Source organism: Struthio camelus, chromosome 15 (assembly GCF_040807025.1).
Source record: "Struthio camelus isolate bStrCam1 chromosome 15, bStrCam1.hap1, whole genome shotgun sequence".
Classification (NCBI taxonomy): Eukaryota; Metazoa; Chordata; class Aves; order Struthioniformes; family Struthionidae; genus Struthio; species Struthio camelus.
Genome location: NC_090956.1, coordinates 7,504,095 through 7,519,470, shown reverse-complemented (window position 1 = coordinate 7,519,470; position 15,376 = coordinate 7,504,095). Strand labels below are relative to the sequence as shown.

The following is a 15,376-nucleotide window of genomic DNA, read 5'->3' as shown; positions in this document are numbered from 1 at the left end:
GGAACACAACTAAAATGTATAAGTGGTTTCTATCTTGCTAGGCTAGCTGTTATACGTACTAGATTTTATTAGGGTTCATTGCATAATGTTATTACGATCATATTCATTACATAACTTTTAAGCAAGGACAGTTTTTCTAGGGCAAAAAAGTTATCTCAAACTTTCAGACTCTTTAGATAAGCAGACTTAGCCCTGCCCTTCCTGTGACGAACAGATGTGCTTCTGTCTTCTTCGTTACAAGCTAGATGGCCTGTTGTGGTGGATCCAGAAAGCTGCATTCTCAGCAAAACAAAACTTGTGGTAAGTGTATGTATTTGCCTAACTTAATATAGAATCTTCTAAATATTTGTTGACTACCTTAAACAGAATCATTCAATTAGAGATTAAGAGAGCCCTAGACTTTGAGGGAAAGTGTACATCAGAGAGCAGTTTTAGGAGAGTCTTGAAGTTAAGTATGTTCCCAGATTCATCTGCTTCTCATCCATGTAGGTTCTTACTGGCAGTCTGCAGATTTCCTTAGACATGCATCAGGCAGATCATAAGCGCTCTGTCAGTAAAGTGCACTGTGCCGTCTAATCATATGGTAGTGACACACTCATTTGTGTGCTCTCCTGAGACTAATCTCCAGTTATAACTGGACTGTGCTTCCACGTTTGCTATCTGAAGAGGCAGACAAATTTAGTCGGGAGAAAAGTTTTGAAATAATCGTGAAAACAGCGTTTAGGTGTGCTCATAACTTCAATAGCGCGGACAATCTTACTGCACAATACAGTGTGTGTGATGACCACTATTAACAAATCGTATGTGTCCTGAAGTCCCCTACTCCAGCTTTAACTATGACTTTTATTATCTATTGTAACTATACTATTACAGATTGTTATAACTTAAAGCCTTCAAACATTGGAATATGCAGGTAAGAGTTCTGACTGGTTCCTAGATAAGCTTCATCTCATTTGTGGGAAGCCCCTTGTATAAGCAAAATACACCTAATAGAGCATTGCCCCAATATAGAGTAGTGTTTTGGCCCCCGGAAATCAACCGCTGACTTAAGAGGAGCCAGTAGGATCTGTGTTAGGATCCCTGTACAGGAAGGTGAGCAACTATTGAATGTTCTGTAGAGGAGTGGGTCAGAGCTGGTCCTGCTGGATACGTAATAGACTGCTCTTTGCCTCAGCCCTTCAAGTGAAGCCCTAAGCATATTTTAAAAAGAGAAAGATAAAGCAAAAAATCTTCATTATTAGGCAGCTGAAGGATCAACAAAAATTACAGTTAGCAGGCTTGTGTCCACTTACTGAGATCAATCCCCCAGGGAAGCTCAAGAACAGCAGTAACTGAGATGCAGCAGCAGATGAGAGCTGTGGGGAGAACGGCTGCTCTGTCAGCCTTCCTTGTATGTAATCAGCTTTTCTTGTTAATGTCTGAAATCCCCTGTAAGTCAGGATCTTGCGGCAAGGTCTTGTGGCAAAATTGAATTGAAGTGCTTTGCACCCCCTTTTAACTGGTAACCTAATTGCCCTGTATGGAGCACCATTGCCCTTGGCACACTCTGCTGATAGCGTAGGGAAAGGTCTCTCATCACTATAACTGTAAGATGCAAGGCAGGTGGGGGAAATTTCTTCTTTAATGAGCAATGAATTGGACTTCTAGACACTTCAGGCTATTTTCATACTAATGCATGTACGCAATCATCTTCCCATCCTTGGACATAAAGGCCACCACAGTTCCTCACATTAAAGAATGCTTCCTCAGTCTACAGGACGCCCTTGCCCAGCAGCTCCCCATATCCAGTGTCCCTCCCCACATTGCTACCGATGTCCGATATCCGGTATTACTACTCAGCGTTAAGACTTCTCTAGTCCACTGGGACTAGAAACACCTCGCTGCGCTGGTCTCTATCACATTCTGTCCATGCTTCCTTTAATTGCTACCAGGCCCTGGACCTTTGTGGCTGATAGCCAGGGTGAGAGCACACAGCAGAACAGGCTTGCTAGGTGCGAGGGCAGGAACGTGCTGGCAATCGGAGCGAGAATCACACTGGGAAGGAATGGAAATAAGAACATGGGAAGGAAAGAAGGGATACAAAGCTGAGGCTAGATCTGCCCTTGGATTGCAATTTCCCCATACCTAGTGCCAAAGTTTTTTTTCCTATGTTCTTAACAGCGCTCTAGACTGTTAAAATGGAAACTTTTTAAATATGATTTATTTTTATCCCTGTTGATCATTTTTCTACAGACTTCAGCTTAGCCAGTAAAATTAGCTGAGCTGATTTTACTTTCAGAGCTCATTGTCAGCTGTTGAATAACTTGACAGGAATTTTTATTTGTTTCAGAGCTTTTTTCTTCTGAAACACACAAAAAAAATCCCTATCTGTATGCACCAGCTTCTTCTAACAAAATCTGAACATCAAACCACAGCTTACTTAAATCCTGGAAGCCAAAGGCTCTGCTGCCTTTGCAATCTCATACCTGAGCAGCGGAGGGAAAGCTCAGCCGAAGTCACCCTTCTTCATACTCTCAGTTACCTGGTCACGAGGAAAACGACTGCCCAGGACAAGTCCGAGCAGCCCAGAGAGCTGGCACGGTGCCCAGGGGCTGCTGCAGGCCTGGTCCTGCAACATGCCTAGCTGGGCTCCCATGGAAGGGGAGGAGAAACACCCCCGAGCTGTGGCCTTACAGCCAAAGAACTTCAGCAAGATTTACACTAAGTAGGAATCTGATTGATCCTACCTTATACCTTTAAACACATCCCTCGAACTACCCGTTCCACCCTAAATACAGGAGAACAGGTGCCAGAACAGAAGCATGAGGTGGATTTCCTCTCTGCAAAGCGTTCAGCCATCCACAGAGAGGAGGCTACAGGGACCTGCTACCTCGTACTAAAGCATGTGTTAGATTCCAGGTATTATTGGGATCACCTCAATTTTGGCTAAAGCAATTTAAAACGTTAATATAAACAGAAAAAAACCTATTTTAAAACAAATCATTAGTGCCTAAACTCATTACTATGTTGACTTCAACTCAAGTCTTGCATTAATGTCCATTTTGTATCCTTCTCTGTTTTTTAAGGATTAGCTTCTTACCCATTTCTTATCCAAATAAGTACACAGAGTTTGTTTATTTAGGAAGATGACTAAAATGTTCCCTCCTCTTCTCTCTTTTTTTATACATATTACCCAATTTTTCCCAGTAAGATGAGTTATTTCTCTTAAACACACCAGTAAATAATAATTTTTGGCCTGTCTGTACTTTGTTAAATGACACTTATCCTATTCTTCTGTTTATATTCACTTGAACCACTCTTGACTGGTGTACACGCCATTAAGATGGCCATGAGAAAGCTGTATGTTTGGGGAGATTAAAGATTTAAAAAACGTGTCTCAAATGCAGATTTGAAATTTATTTGCATACGTTCCCCAAATATTTGAATAACCCACACACACACTTATTTCAAACCATGGCATCCTTCCTTGAAACAGGCCTGCCTGTAATTAAATATACGTGACTTTCCTTCGTAGGGGGGTTGGCCGGTGGGTCCCACGGTCGCGAGCTGGCTCAGGCACAGCTCATCTGTGTGCAACGCTGGACCCGCGCGTGTTGGTCCCGGGAGCAGTTTGGTGTCCCGCACCCCTTCCCTGGGCGCCCTCGAGGAGGGGGAGGAAACCCAAAACGGCCCAGCAGGAAGGGAGCAGCGCAGGAATAACGGGAAAGGGCAAATTAGGGTCCAAGGGGAGGTACCCGGCTGCGGGCTGGGGCCAAAGGGGGCACCACACGGGGGGGGGGGTGTGTGTGAAGAGGGTGGTAGAGCTGCGTGAGTTGGGGGGCTGAGGGATGGTGTGGGGGCTGGTGTGCATGTGCGAAGGGGAGGTGCGCGTGAGGCCGGGTGTGGAGGGTGCCTGTGTGTGTGTGTGTGTGTGTGTGTGTGTGTGTGTGTGAGGGGGATGTGTGTGCAGGGACAGGGAGTGTCTGAGGGAGTAGGGCTATGGGGGAGCATGCCTGAGGGGGTACGAGTGTGTCAGGCAGTCATGTTGGGGGTGTGGGTGGGTGTGAGGAGAGCGTGTGTGTATGTGCGCTGCACGTGACGGGTGTGTGTGAAGGCGAAGGGTGTAAGGGGGCCGGAGTGGGGGGGGTTGGGGGGGGTGTGAGGAGAGCGTGTGTGTATGTGCGCTGCGCGTGACAGGTGTGCGTGAAGGCGAAGGGTGTAAGGGGGCCGGAGTGGGGGGGTGGGGGGGCGTGAGGAGAGCGTGTGTGTATGTGCGCTGCGCGTGACGGGTGTGCGTGAAGGCGAAGGGTGTAAGGGGGCCGGAGTGGGGGGGTGGGGGGGCGTGAGGAGAGCGTGTGTGTATGTGCGCTGCGCGTGACGGGTGTGCGTGAAGGCGAAGGGTGTAAGGGGGCCGGAGTGGGGGGGTGGGGGGGCGTGAGGAGAGCGTGTGTGTATGTGCGCTGCGCGTGACGGGTGTGCGTGAAGGCGAAGGGTGTAAGGGGGCCGGGGTGGGGGGGGTGGGGGTGTGAGGAGAGCGTGTGTGTATGTGCGCTGCGCGTGACAGGTGTGCGTGAAGGCGAAGGGTGTAAGGGGGCCGGGGTGGGGGGGGTGGGGGTGTGAGGAGAGCGTGTGTGTATGTGCGCTGCGCGTGACGGGTGTGCGTGAAGGCGAAGGGTGTAAGGGGGCCGGGGGGGGGGGTTGGGGGGGGTGAGGAGAGCGTGTGTGTATGTGCGCTGTGCGTGACGGGTGTGCGTGAAGGCGAAGGGTGTAAGGGGGCCGGAGTGGGGGGGTGGGGGGGCGTGAGGAGAGCGTGTGTGTATGTGCGCTGCGCGTGACAGGTGTGCGTGAAGGCGAAGGGTGTAAGGGGGCCGGGGTGGGGGGGGTGGGGGTGTGAGGAGAGCGTGTGTGTATGTGCGCTGCGCGTGACGGGTGTGCGTGAAGGCGAAGGGTGTAAGGGGGCCGGGGTGGGGGGGGTGGGGGGGTGTGAGGAGAGCGTGTGTGTATGTGCGCTGCGCGTGACGGGTGTGCGTGAAGGCGAAGGGTGTAAGGGGGCCGGGGTGGGGGGGGGTTGGGGGGTGTGAGGAGAGCGTGTGTGTATGTGCGCTGCGCGTGACGGGTGTGCGTGAAGGCGAAGGGTGTAAGGGGGCCGGAGTGGGGGGGTGGGGGGGGCGTGAGGAGAGCGTGTGTGTATGTGCGCTGCGCGTGACGGGTGTGCGTGAAGGCGAAGGGTGTAAGGGGGCCGGGGTGGGGGGGGGTTGGGGGGTGTGAGGAGAGCGTGTGTGTATGTGCGCTGTGCGTGACGGGTGTGCGTGAAGGCGAAGGGTGTAAGGGGGCCGGAGTGGGGGGGTGTGGGGGTGTGAGGAGAGCGTGTGTGTATGTGCGCTGTGCGTGACGGGTGTGCGTGAAGGCGAAGGGTGTAAGGGGGCCGGGGTGGGGGGGTGGGGGTGTGAGGAGAGCGTGTGTGTATGTGCGCTGCGCGTGACGGGTGTGCGTGAAGGCGAAGGGTGTAAGGGGGCCGGGCTGGGGGGGGGTTGGGGGGTGTGAGGAGAGCGTGTGTGTATGTGCGCTGCGCGTGACGGGTGTGCGTGAAGGCGAAGGGTGTAAGGGGGCCGGAGTGGGGGGGTGGGGGGGGTGAGGGCGAGTGCGCGCGCGCGGCTGCCCTGTGGGGGCGGGGCCCGCCGCAGAAGGCGGTGCCGCGCGGGGCGGGGCGGGGCGGGGCGGCGGCTCCCGGCGGCCCCGGTAAAGCGGGCGGGGCGGGCTGAGGGGAATCTGTGCTGCTGCCGCTGCCGTCGCCGGCGGCTCTGCGTTTCCCTCGTTGCCCCCGGCGCCAGGTAACGATCGCGCGCCGGGAGCTCCGGCCCGCGTGGGCCGCCGGCCTCCTTCGCGGTGGGGGGGGGGGTCCTGTGAGGGGCGCCTTTCCCCTTCCTCACCGAGCGAGGGCGGGCGCCTGTCGCGGCGGCGACCCCCTCCCGCGCCGGGCCGCGGGGCGTCCTAGGGTGGCCCTGGCCTCCCGCGGAGCAGGGGGCTCTTCCTTCTCCCTCTCGCAGCCCGCGGGGTCGCTGCCTCGCTGCCAGCTCCGCGCCCGCCCGCGGCTTGGCCCGCCGCCGCCTTCCCGCCTCCGGAGCCGCCTCCCTCCGCGGCTCCCCGCGCCCCGCTCTGCCCCGGTGCCGCCGCGGGGTTGCTCCCGGAAAGCGGCCGCAGTTCGGTCGTGGATCGGCCTTTCCTCAGCGCCCCGAGCTGCTTGAATTAGCGCTGTGGAGCTGGGAGGAGAGGCAGAAAATCTGTTCTGTGGGCGTCTGCTGCTCGGGTGCCTCTCGGCCCGGAACTTCGCAGTGTTTTTCTGTCAGAAGCAGCTGTAACCTGCGGCTCTTCACCCTGGTTTTGAAAGAACTGCCAAGTGTGTCAGTAGTGCTTTTGCTTGCTGCGGTTCCTTAGCTTTAGTGCACAGTTAACATACTATAACTTGTGATCGGTCTGGTGCTGGCTGCTGCCAGCACTGCAGACTTCTCCCTGCCCCAAAACCCCAGGGGTGTCAGCTCCAGTCGGCTTGTACCTGTGAACTGCTTCTGTGGGAAAAGACTTACAGCGAGGACAGGGCTTTTTTTATGGAGTAAGTCAGCATCAGCCCTGCCTGTGACTGATTTTTAGTTTTAGTACAGAAGAACATTGCAGTATTTTAGTTTTGCTGTTATTTGCAGATCACAGAACTGCATTATTGCTGTTGTGGTCAAGTTTGGTTACTCCCCTGCAACTATGAGGGGTGGAAGCATCTAATGAACCATGAAACTGCTTGGAGGCAGTGCCTTGCCTTCTGTGACAGTCTGAGCAGTGTCATATGTGTTCTTTCTTTAAAGAAAGAAGAACATATATAAATAAAAATATAAAATTATTTTGTTTTGTCTTATACTTCTGTTTTGAAAGAAAAAAGTTTATATATATATATATATATATATATAAACTATATATAAAAAGTTTATATAGGAAAAATCTTAGCTAGTGACTTCCTGGACAAGTGTCTCTACAATACATAGAATCCCTCCATCCGGTTCTCTGTTTTTCAGTTAACGTTTCAGAAACAGAAAGTGAAATCTTTTCTGGGTTGATTATTTTTATATTTTCTATCCTAGTGCTATCCAATTAACTCTTAGAGGGTAATGCTTCTGTTAAATTTCCAGGTTGGTCTTAATTTCCCATTTCTGCCTTAACCCGTAGGGATATATTAATATCTATTAATTTGCGTAATAATAATATAAATGTTAGTTGTAGGCTTTCACTTTGTAAGTGATCTGTATGGAGGGTTTTATTTACAAGCTTAGTAATTGAGGCATCTTTTTATATTTGTATGTTATCAAATCTGGCAGAGATATCCTGAAAGCTAAGCTGTGTCACTGACTTGCGATTTGGTGACTGGGTGCAGGAAGTTAGTCTTATAAAGAGCAGTTGGGATTTTTTTTTTTTTGGTTGAAGTTAGGCTGTATATATTGAAGTTGTTTTATTAGCTGACTGCATGCATTTTTTGGAATGAAGGAGATCAAGTATAATGCCTTGTGTTTATTATCTTTCAGGAGGCTTATAGTTAAAATACACACGTGTAACACGTAAACATGCATGAAAGAGTGAATTCCTGAGAATTGCCATGCGCTATGGGAGGCAACTAAGGGGTTAAGAAAGCCGTGGGCTGGCTGAGGTAGCCACGTCCAGTAAATTCAAACTGTGCCTCTGAGTGACAACAGAAGCTCTGAGAGGCTGGATCAGCTCAGCCTGATCCTCCGGGCTTTGTTGCGCCTGGGAAGCCATTTTGGGATCCTGCGGAGCGGGGCGCGCCGTCACCGCGGAGCGGCCGCGGCCGCGGCTGCCAGCGCCCGGCCGCCAGCCTGGGAGACGCATGGCGCCGCGCTTCGGATAGCTCGGTCTGATACCAAACGCTGTTGATGATCTGCGTGCAGCCGTGATTAATCCGGCGGGTTACCTGGGCAAGCTCAGTGAGCGTTTTTAAACTCCTTTTTTTATTTTTTTTTTTTTTCCCCCTGTGCACAGCTTAGTTTGCTAAAGAATTTGATGAAGGGAGGTTGTAAACAAAACACTGAATCTCCTTAAATGCAGAGGCCTGATGATCCCTGCGCGGCAAATCATGGGGAATACTTGATTACATGATAATCTGCAGGTTCCTAGTTTATAAAATGACTCGGTGTGTTGCCATGCGGTGTTTCAGGTGCTGTGTGTATAAACAATGAACGGACATGTTTATTGTTTCGCCATAGCTGGATGTATAGCTGATTTCTGTTTAGCTTCCTTTCTAAATAGCGCTTGGAATGGCACTTAATGTGAGTATGCAACATTATTGTTTAGTGAAGAACCCTTTTTTGTTAGTAACATTACAGTTTGACACCTGTGTCTGGGGATCTCTGCAATAATATTCAATGGTAACATCTAGTTTAAAATGTGAATGTTATTACTTGAATCTCTCTTTCAAATGAGATTAGTATTCTTTTTTAAGTATGTTTGTTTTTTTAAAAAAATGTTGATTTCGCTTGGAGCTCTTTGCTTTTCAGCCTGTTTAAACTTGTAGTTATTTGGATATGTGGAAATATACTTCATAGAGTATATTTACATAGGAACTTAATCTGGCTACTGTTTTTTTTACTAAAAATTATTTATATTGGTTATTCTGAATAATAGTAGAAAATAAAGTTTGAAGTTACAAGTGAAAATAGCTTGCTCTCAGGAACTGATAGGATCACATGCTCCACTTTCATTGCTATTAATAGTTAATAATTTGTCCAAAACTCTGTTTAGTCTCTGTGGCATTAGTATGGTAAGTCATAATGACTTAACCGAGTTCACCTGCTTTAGAAGATAGGGCTAGAGTAGATTCTGCTTGAAGTAGTAGCATCAACATCTCTAATATTTTAAACTTCTTGCTTGTAACTGGTTGTAATCTAAAAAGTAAGACATGCTTTCTTGCCAGTTTTCTCATTCCTAACTTGTTATATAGCCATACTAGTTTACTATGTGTAGCTGGTTTGTTTTACTAATAGTACTTATCTGGGAAGGGGAAAAAAAAAGTTAGTCTGATTTACTTCCCTTTTGCCCTCTGAGTTGCAGCATGGTTCAGTAATTACAAAAGGTTTTTCTGGGACTTGGGGAACTTGGTTTTAATTGTCTGCTCTATAGCAGACTCCCTGGTATGTATTTCTACTCTGCCAGTTTTCTGTTTGTGAAATGGCGGTTACTGCTTCCTTTGACGCAAGGTTGTTTGTAAGGAGGTGCCTAGATAGTATGTTGATGGAGGTCTATTGAATGTACCTAAAATAAGTTGTGAGTGGGGTTCGTACTTGTCCTTGCCATGTGTCATTTGTAGGGTATGTACAATGTATATTGTGTACTGCTGTCCCCTTGTGACGCTCCCATGCTTAAAGGCCACTATCAGAACATCTCATCACCTTACGCAGCATCGATGAAGCTTACTGCAGTGGTACCAAGGTTTCATTGAGGCTGTCCAGTTCTGAAAATGATGGTCAGATACATACTTCTGTTACAGGCTTATGGGGCAGCAGTATGGCCTCTGCTTCATATTCCACATCCTCTGGAGATAGGTAGGGCTCTGTGCAAAGGTAAATTTTGTTGCCCTGATTTAGGGAGTCCCTATGCTCCCTTGTATTTTGACCAGCTCAGAATTTGTCTTTTCCTGCCCTTCTACTCTGCACGTTTACTGTATCACTGATACAGTTGATTTGCAAGGGAAAAATGATGTTCTAAAAGACTGTCATTGTCTCCTTCTCATGACAAAGTAACTAATCCAGCTGTGTCCTCTGTAGGAACATGGAAGCTGGTTTGTAAGCTAAGGAGCAATGGTAGCTCTCTCAACTATCTAGTGTCTGCTTGTGTTCTAGCTGAAATATGTGCTGCTTCTCAATTGCTTTTAAGTTCTCATAAACATATTCTTACTACTTTTTTCAAGCAATTACATACCTAGTTCTTTCACTTTATACATCCCTTCCTACTTTGATATAAGTGTTTTGCAGGTTTCCTGAAGAAGGAAGGACATTTGAAGTTTGAGCCCAGTAATACTTGCAACAAAGCTGCTAATAAAAGCTTGCATGAATCTGAGGCCAGTCTATGGTACCTAGATTGGAAATGCGGTGGGCTCCAAAAAGTGAAACTAGAACCTAGGTACTATGCCTGCCTCTCTGATCCCCTGCCAAATTTCGTGGGTTTTCTGCTCCAGTTGTATATGAAAGATTCGTAAGCAAGAGGAATTTATGGGCTGTAGGAGCAGTGGAGTGCTGTCAAACATGAGTGAACAAATTAGGCAGAGCTATTGCCTTCCACCCACCCCAGTCTGTTCTGTAGTTTAAAGTTCTGCTTGTAATAGTACATGGAATATTTCTAAGTGAGTGGGGGGTTCATTTGTTGCATCACTTTTGTTTTAAAGAAATGGACACCTAAAATTAGGCTGAACTAGTAGCAAGGTTTAAGAAATAATTTCCTAGAAAATTTTAGGTCTGTTCTTGAAAATCATGGTTACTATCTTTATGAAGATTAACTGACCTAAATAGAGCTTTAAAATAAAACTACTTTTTTTTTTTTTAAAGAATAAAAAAAGCTTTCCTTTTGCTTGAGTGATATTCTAAAATGTATCATATCCAGCTCCAAAATGTTAGGGTGGCTTCTGCTTCTGGGCTGTTTAGGTATTGAATCTCTAATCGCTACTGGAGATCCTGGTGTTCTGAAAACCAAGATTAGTAGACCTAGGCATAAATACATTCAAGGCTTTTCAGTTAGCAATGCTATCAAGTACTTACTTTAAAACTAACTTCAGATGATGATTTCTAACTTTATCAAATAAAGAAAACAAATTCTAGCACTTAGTTTCTTTAGAAATCAAGAAGGGGAAAACTGATGGGGGAAAAGGAAAGAATAGGAAAGGAAATGAGCCAATGTAGTGTTTTTCAAAGTCTGCCTTTGCCCTGTCCACCTGTGTAGCAAAGATGCAAGGGAGGGGTGAGATAGCAGTAGAAAGCTCTCCCTCATAGCCTAGCTTTCCATGCGAGAAAATGTTGCTGGGTGTCAAAAGCATGACATGAGCTGTAGAACAGCCAGGTTCTGGACCTGCTGTTGAAATGGAAACTAGATCTGCAGATGAACTTGTGTGTGTTAAGTAGTTGTTTTTTAGTTCAAGTCCAACTCCAATGGAAACTGAACAGAGGTATCCCTAGCCCATGGTTTCAAAATCTTTCCATTGGGATGGAAGGTCAACCTTAATCATAATTTTAAACTTCAACAGGCATATGCCTATGACAAATCTAATTCTTGTTTTAAAAATAAGTTCTGATGTTACTAATATCCTTCATCATGAAATTCATTGTATTCCCATCTTCATTATTTGGAGCATCTTTACTCACTCATTCTCATTTCCTATTTTCTGAAGTGAGCTCTTATTTGTTGTTAAAGTATGACTGTAGTTGTTGCTCATTCTAGCCATGTTTGCTGCTTGTTCTAGCAAAAGAATTAAACTGCTTTGCTAATATATCTGCATTACTGATTTTCAGCTTCCTCAAAAAAAAAAAAAAAACCCAACAAATGCTATATGAGTCTGTGAAACAGAAGGGCTCTGGAAGAGGTGAAGCAAACTTAAGAAAGATCATTTAATGCAAATGCCTTTGCCTTAGTCTTCAAAAACCAATGTGTAAGTAGCAGAAATGAGACTTTATTTCTCATTACCCCTACATATGCATGGGAGGTGCTTGCATTCAAAGAGGTAGGCCTGTAAGTTTAATTAAAAACAAGAACGAAATTCTGAGTTTTCAGTAGTAACTGAGATGTCTCTCTCCTTACTAACTTCAGGATTTGGAGACAAGTGGACTGACAAAGTATTTTAGTGTTATATGCAGAGATTTCTTTTTGAACTGGCATTACTCTGTGCTTTTTGTCACCTTTATTTTTATATTGGTGGCTATCCAACTGAAAACTCTTATTTTGGCACGGCAAAGCGCATCCCCAAAGTTAGATACTTGTAATTCTTATAACCAAAACATCAACATTTTAACCAGCGTTGTTTTTTATTTTAGTTTGGGCCTGTCAACATGGTTGTGTGGAGTATCTCTTAAACATGGTAATATGCTGGGTACTGTTACTGAAACAGGAGCTGCAGATAATCTGAAAATAGCCAGAATTCAGCTTTGCTAACCATGCAAATCCGGAATAGCCAAAATTCCTATTTGCTAACTGTGAAGAGCCTGCTAATCAAAGAATCTTTTCTAGAAAAGCAAAATTTATTTCTTATGGCTAATCCAATGCAGGGATTTTTGCACACATTTTGTACATAGAAAGCTAGCATAATACTACAGATAGTCACCCGTGCAGTTCCTTCCACAAGTTTCTTGATATGGCAGCATCAATTTTTACTTTCTTCCTAAAGCTATAATACCTTTTACAGAGCCTGAAGAAAGTTTTACAGTTGTGTTTTGAAATGACTGACACTCTGGAAAATGTACCTAATTCAAGCCATGTGAGTCATTTTGAAGTTGGCTTTTCTGTTTCAGTGTGTATTCAGTGTTTCTGTGACAGAACTAATTTAACCAATACCAAATACTGCACTTCAATGAAACGCAGGAAGCCTCCTTGCTGCTTAGTGGATGGTGTCCAAAGGTTATAAAAGAAAATGATTTGCCTATGTGTAAACTTTCAAGTTTCAACTGTGTTAGGCATTGTAAGTGCACAAAGCAGTCTGTGCTGGTTGCAGAGTTGATGAGTCTTTGAAGCAAAACTCACTATCTGTAGAGACCTCTGAAAGCATGGCTAGGTATTTTTAAAGTATTCATGCCTAACTTTTTAGGAGGACAGCATAACTTAGTTTATACGGAAGTGTAGTTTACTTGTGTGAGATGTCAAGCTCTTATCACTAGTGTTCCAGAGAACTCAGGAACTGCTGAAAATAGAGTAGCGTTAAAAAAATTGCACTCAAAAATGAAAAGTTGAGCTTCGTGCCACATTAACGGTTACCTAACAGAAGCATTAATATTGTTAAAGTACTGGGAGCTCCATGTTTCTTACAACAGTAGCTTTTACTGTTTCAGTACTTCATAACACAGGCTGAACAATGCAAGGGCTCTTACCTTGGCTTTAAATATTTTTAAATCATTGCATTACTTTATTTTTCACCTTTTACAGTATGATTTGAAACAGTCAGCATGGACTTTTCACGCCTACACACGTACACTCCTCCCCAATGTGTGCCAGAGAACACTGGCTATACATATGCACTCAGGTGAGAACTCTTTTTCCTCTTGTAGAGAAACTATATGTTCTCTGAATGTTGTTAATTCTGGAGAGTTTAGCTTTTATGGTAAGTAGTTGACTTCTTCAAAGAAGTATACTTTACCTAGTCTGTTTTGAAAATAACTACTGTGTCCTAAATGGAGAAAATAATACATTTTGAACTAACAGGACAATGACTAAGATTATGACTCAGTGTTTATTAGTTGCTATGAATAAACTAGTCTCCACCTAGTTACAGTTGGTGTTTTATTTCTATAAATGTGTCATCAGAATTCTTAAATATTTTTCTCTTGTGTCTTGTAAATTCTGTGTGTTTTTACTCTGGTAGCTTGGCACCCTGTTTCACTTTAAAACGTTGAATTAATATGCACTCATTACTGCTAGTGTGGAATTTGGCTGGAAGTAACTTGTCTTTTTTAAGCAGAAATGCTTATTGTGTGAATATAAAATCTGTCTAATGAACTCTTTTTCTTGCCTCTTGTTGTTTAAACTGAGGACTATTAATCTCTTTTTCATAAAGATATTACTTTAGTTTTCTAAAAGTAATTTTGCAGGGCATTTGTTAGCTTTTGTGTTGCGCTATTCAAAATAAATGTGTTGATGCCGATTTGAATTTTTGAACATTAATATGACAGGTTGACTGCGGATTAAATCTAGTATCTTGATAGCAGGGAAAAAACACATTTTGATGCAACTACACATAGGTGGACCTGAATGATTGGTTTGGCCAATTTTAGTTTTTAAAAAAAGTGGTCATTGGAATACAGTATGAGATTATTTCTTCTATTCTGTGCCTATAAATCATTATTGTAAATCTAATGTGTATTTAAATACTAGATTTAAATTGGAGAATGTTTGGCTGTCAATAAAACAATTTGGCAAAACTGTAGTATTAGATATCACTGGTTAATATTAACTCTTCTATACTCTAAGACTATGCATCTTCATCGGTTTTGATGTATACCGTTTTTTAAATTTAGACTGATGCTAGTGGCATTGCAAAATGGAAGTCTTAACATGTTCCTTGTACTAATTAAAAATGAAGTTGTAGCTCCTCCTGAAGTTTTAGAAAAACAATGGTAAGATGCTGATTAAGTGAAAGTGTATTTACTAATTTTAAGGAAGAACCTGCTGGGCAGTGGAAGATGATTTATGTGCTTTTGGTCATCCAGTAGGTCTACTATTTTATCACTTGGTATTAAACTGAAAAGAGTGTTTTTACTTTGTAGGTGCTAGATTTACATTGCAAATGTAAGATACATTGGTTGAAATATTTAAACTATCTTTTACAGGAGATGACTTCCCATTCTGGGTGACAAAAGTAGACTTCAGTTCTTTGTTTACAGTGACTTTTGTTTCTGTGTACATATCTTTTCTAAAACGAGTAGTGAAATTATCTGATCTTTTTTCCTGAATGTTTTTATATTTGTCTAAAACAGTACTAATATGTTCAGGTGTACAGTCTTATACACAGCAACTATTTTTCTTACAGACAGGAGGAAAGAAGGAGTTATTACTAATAATTTAAGAATTTTTTTTTACTTTGTGCATTCCCAAGAGTATTAGCAAAGTAAAGTTCCGTGGCTTGTTTAAACTAATTTGGGGCTAGAACCCCTCTAAGTTGGCTTTCTTCCTTTGTCCACTCTTTTTATTGTGGCATACGAACTTATTTCTCACTGAAGCAGATAAGAATACCATGTGAGCAAAGATCAACTTTCTGGGAAAGGAAGATGCAGAGTGATAAATCCCATTTATATTCTGGAGTATAGTGCGTTTTGACTTGATACTTTTGGTGTAGAAAATAACTGAAGTGTTTTACTTCCTACATAAATGAAGTTGTCATATTGCAAAGCTGAGGACTTGTGAAGAAGGCTTTGTAGGAAGGGAGGGCTCAGTTTCTTGAAGCTTTTCAGCCTCCTGTTTTGCAGTGTTAAGCTGTATATTAGATATCACAGGTATTCAAAAACGGATAGAGCTAAATAAGCTGAAGTTCAATGACTGACCTAATAAAGGCAGATATATTTAAACTAGGTTGAAATTAATTCTCTCATTGTAACTTTCTTATGTAGAAAAAGGATTAGCAAGTGTTTTCTAATTAAAACTTCCTCTGAAAATA

At 44.2% G+C, this 15,376-nt stretch overlaps 1 protein-coding gene across 39 annotated transcripts in view; it reads left to right on the top strand.

The window, feature by feature from the left end:
- The first annotated feature begins 203 nt into the window (after positions 1-203).
- The window catches only part of SUN1 (Sad1 and UNC84 domain containing 1), a 37,496-nt gene continuing 22,323 nt past the window's right edge, over positions 204-15,376 (top strand). For 7 of the 39 annotated variants that reach the window (XM_068909050.1, XM_068909047.1, XM_068909046.1 and 4 more), the window contains exons 1-2: positions 5,701-5,810; positions 13,153-13,249. In XM_068909050.1, coding sequence (XP_068765151.1) covers positions 13,173-13,249 — 77 coding nt within the window. In that variant the 5' untranslated portion in view covers positions 5,701-5,810; positions 13,153-13,172. Of the gene's footprint in view, positions 301-5,668; positions 5,811-7,694; positions 8,304-10,004; positions 10,153-11,531; positions 11,669-12,418; positions 12,491-13,152; positions 13,250-15,376 lie in introns of those variants that run through there. The other 32 variants (XM_068909041.1, XM_068909045.1, XM_068909048.1 and 29 more) reach the window with 29 other exon arrangements.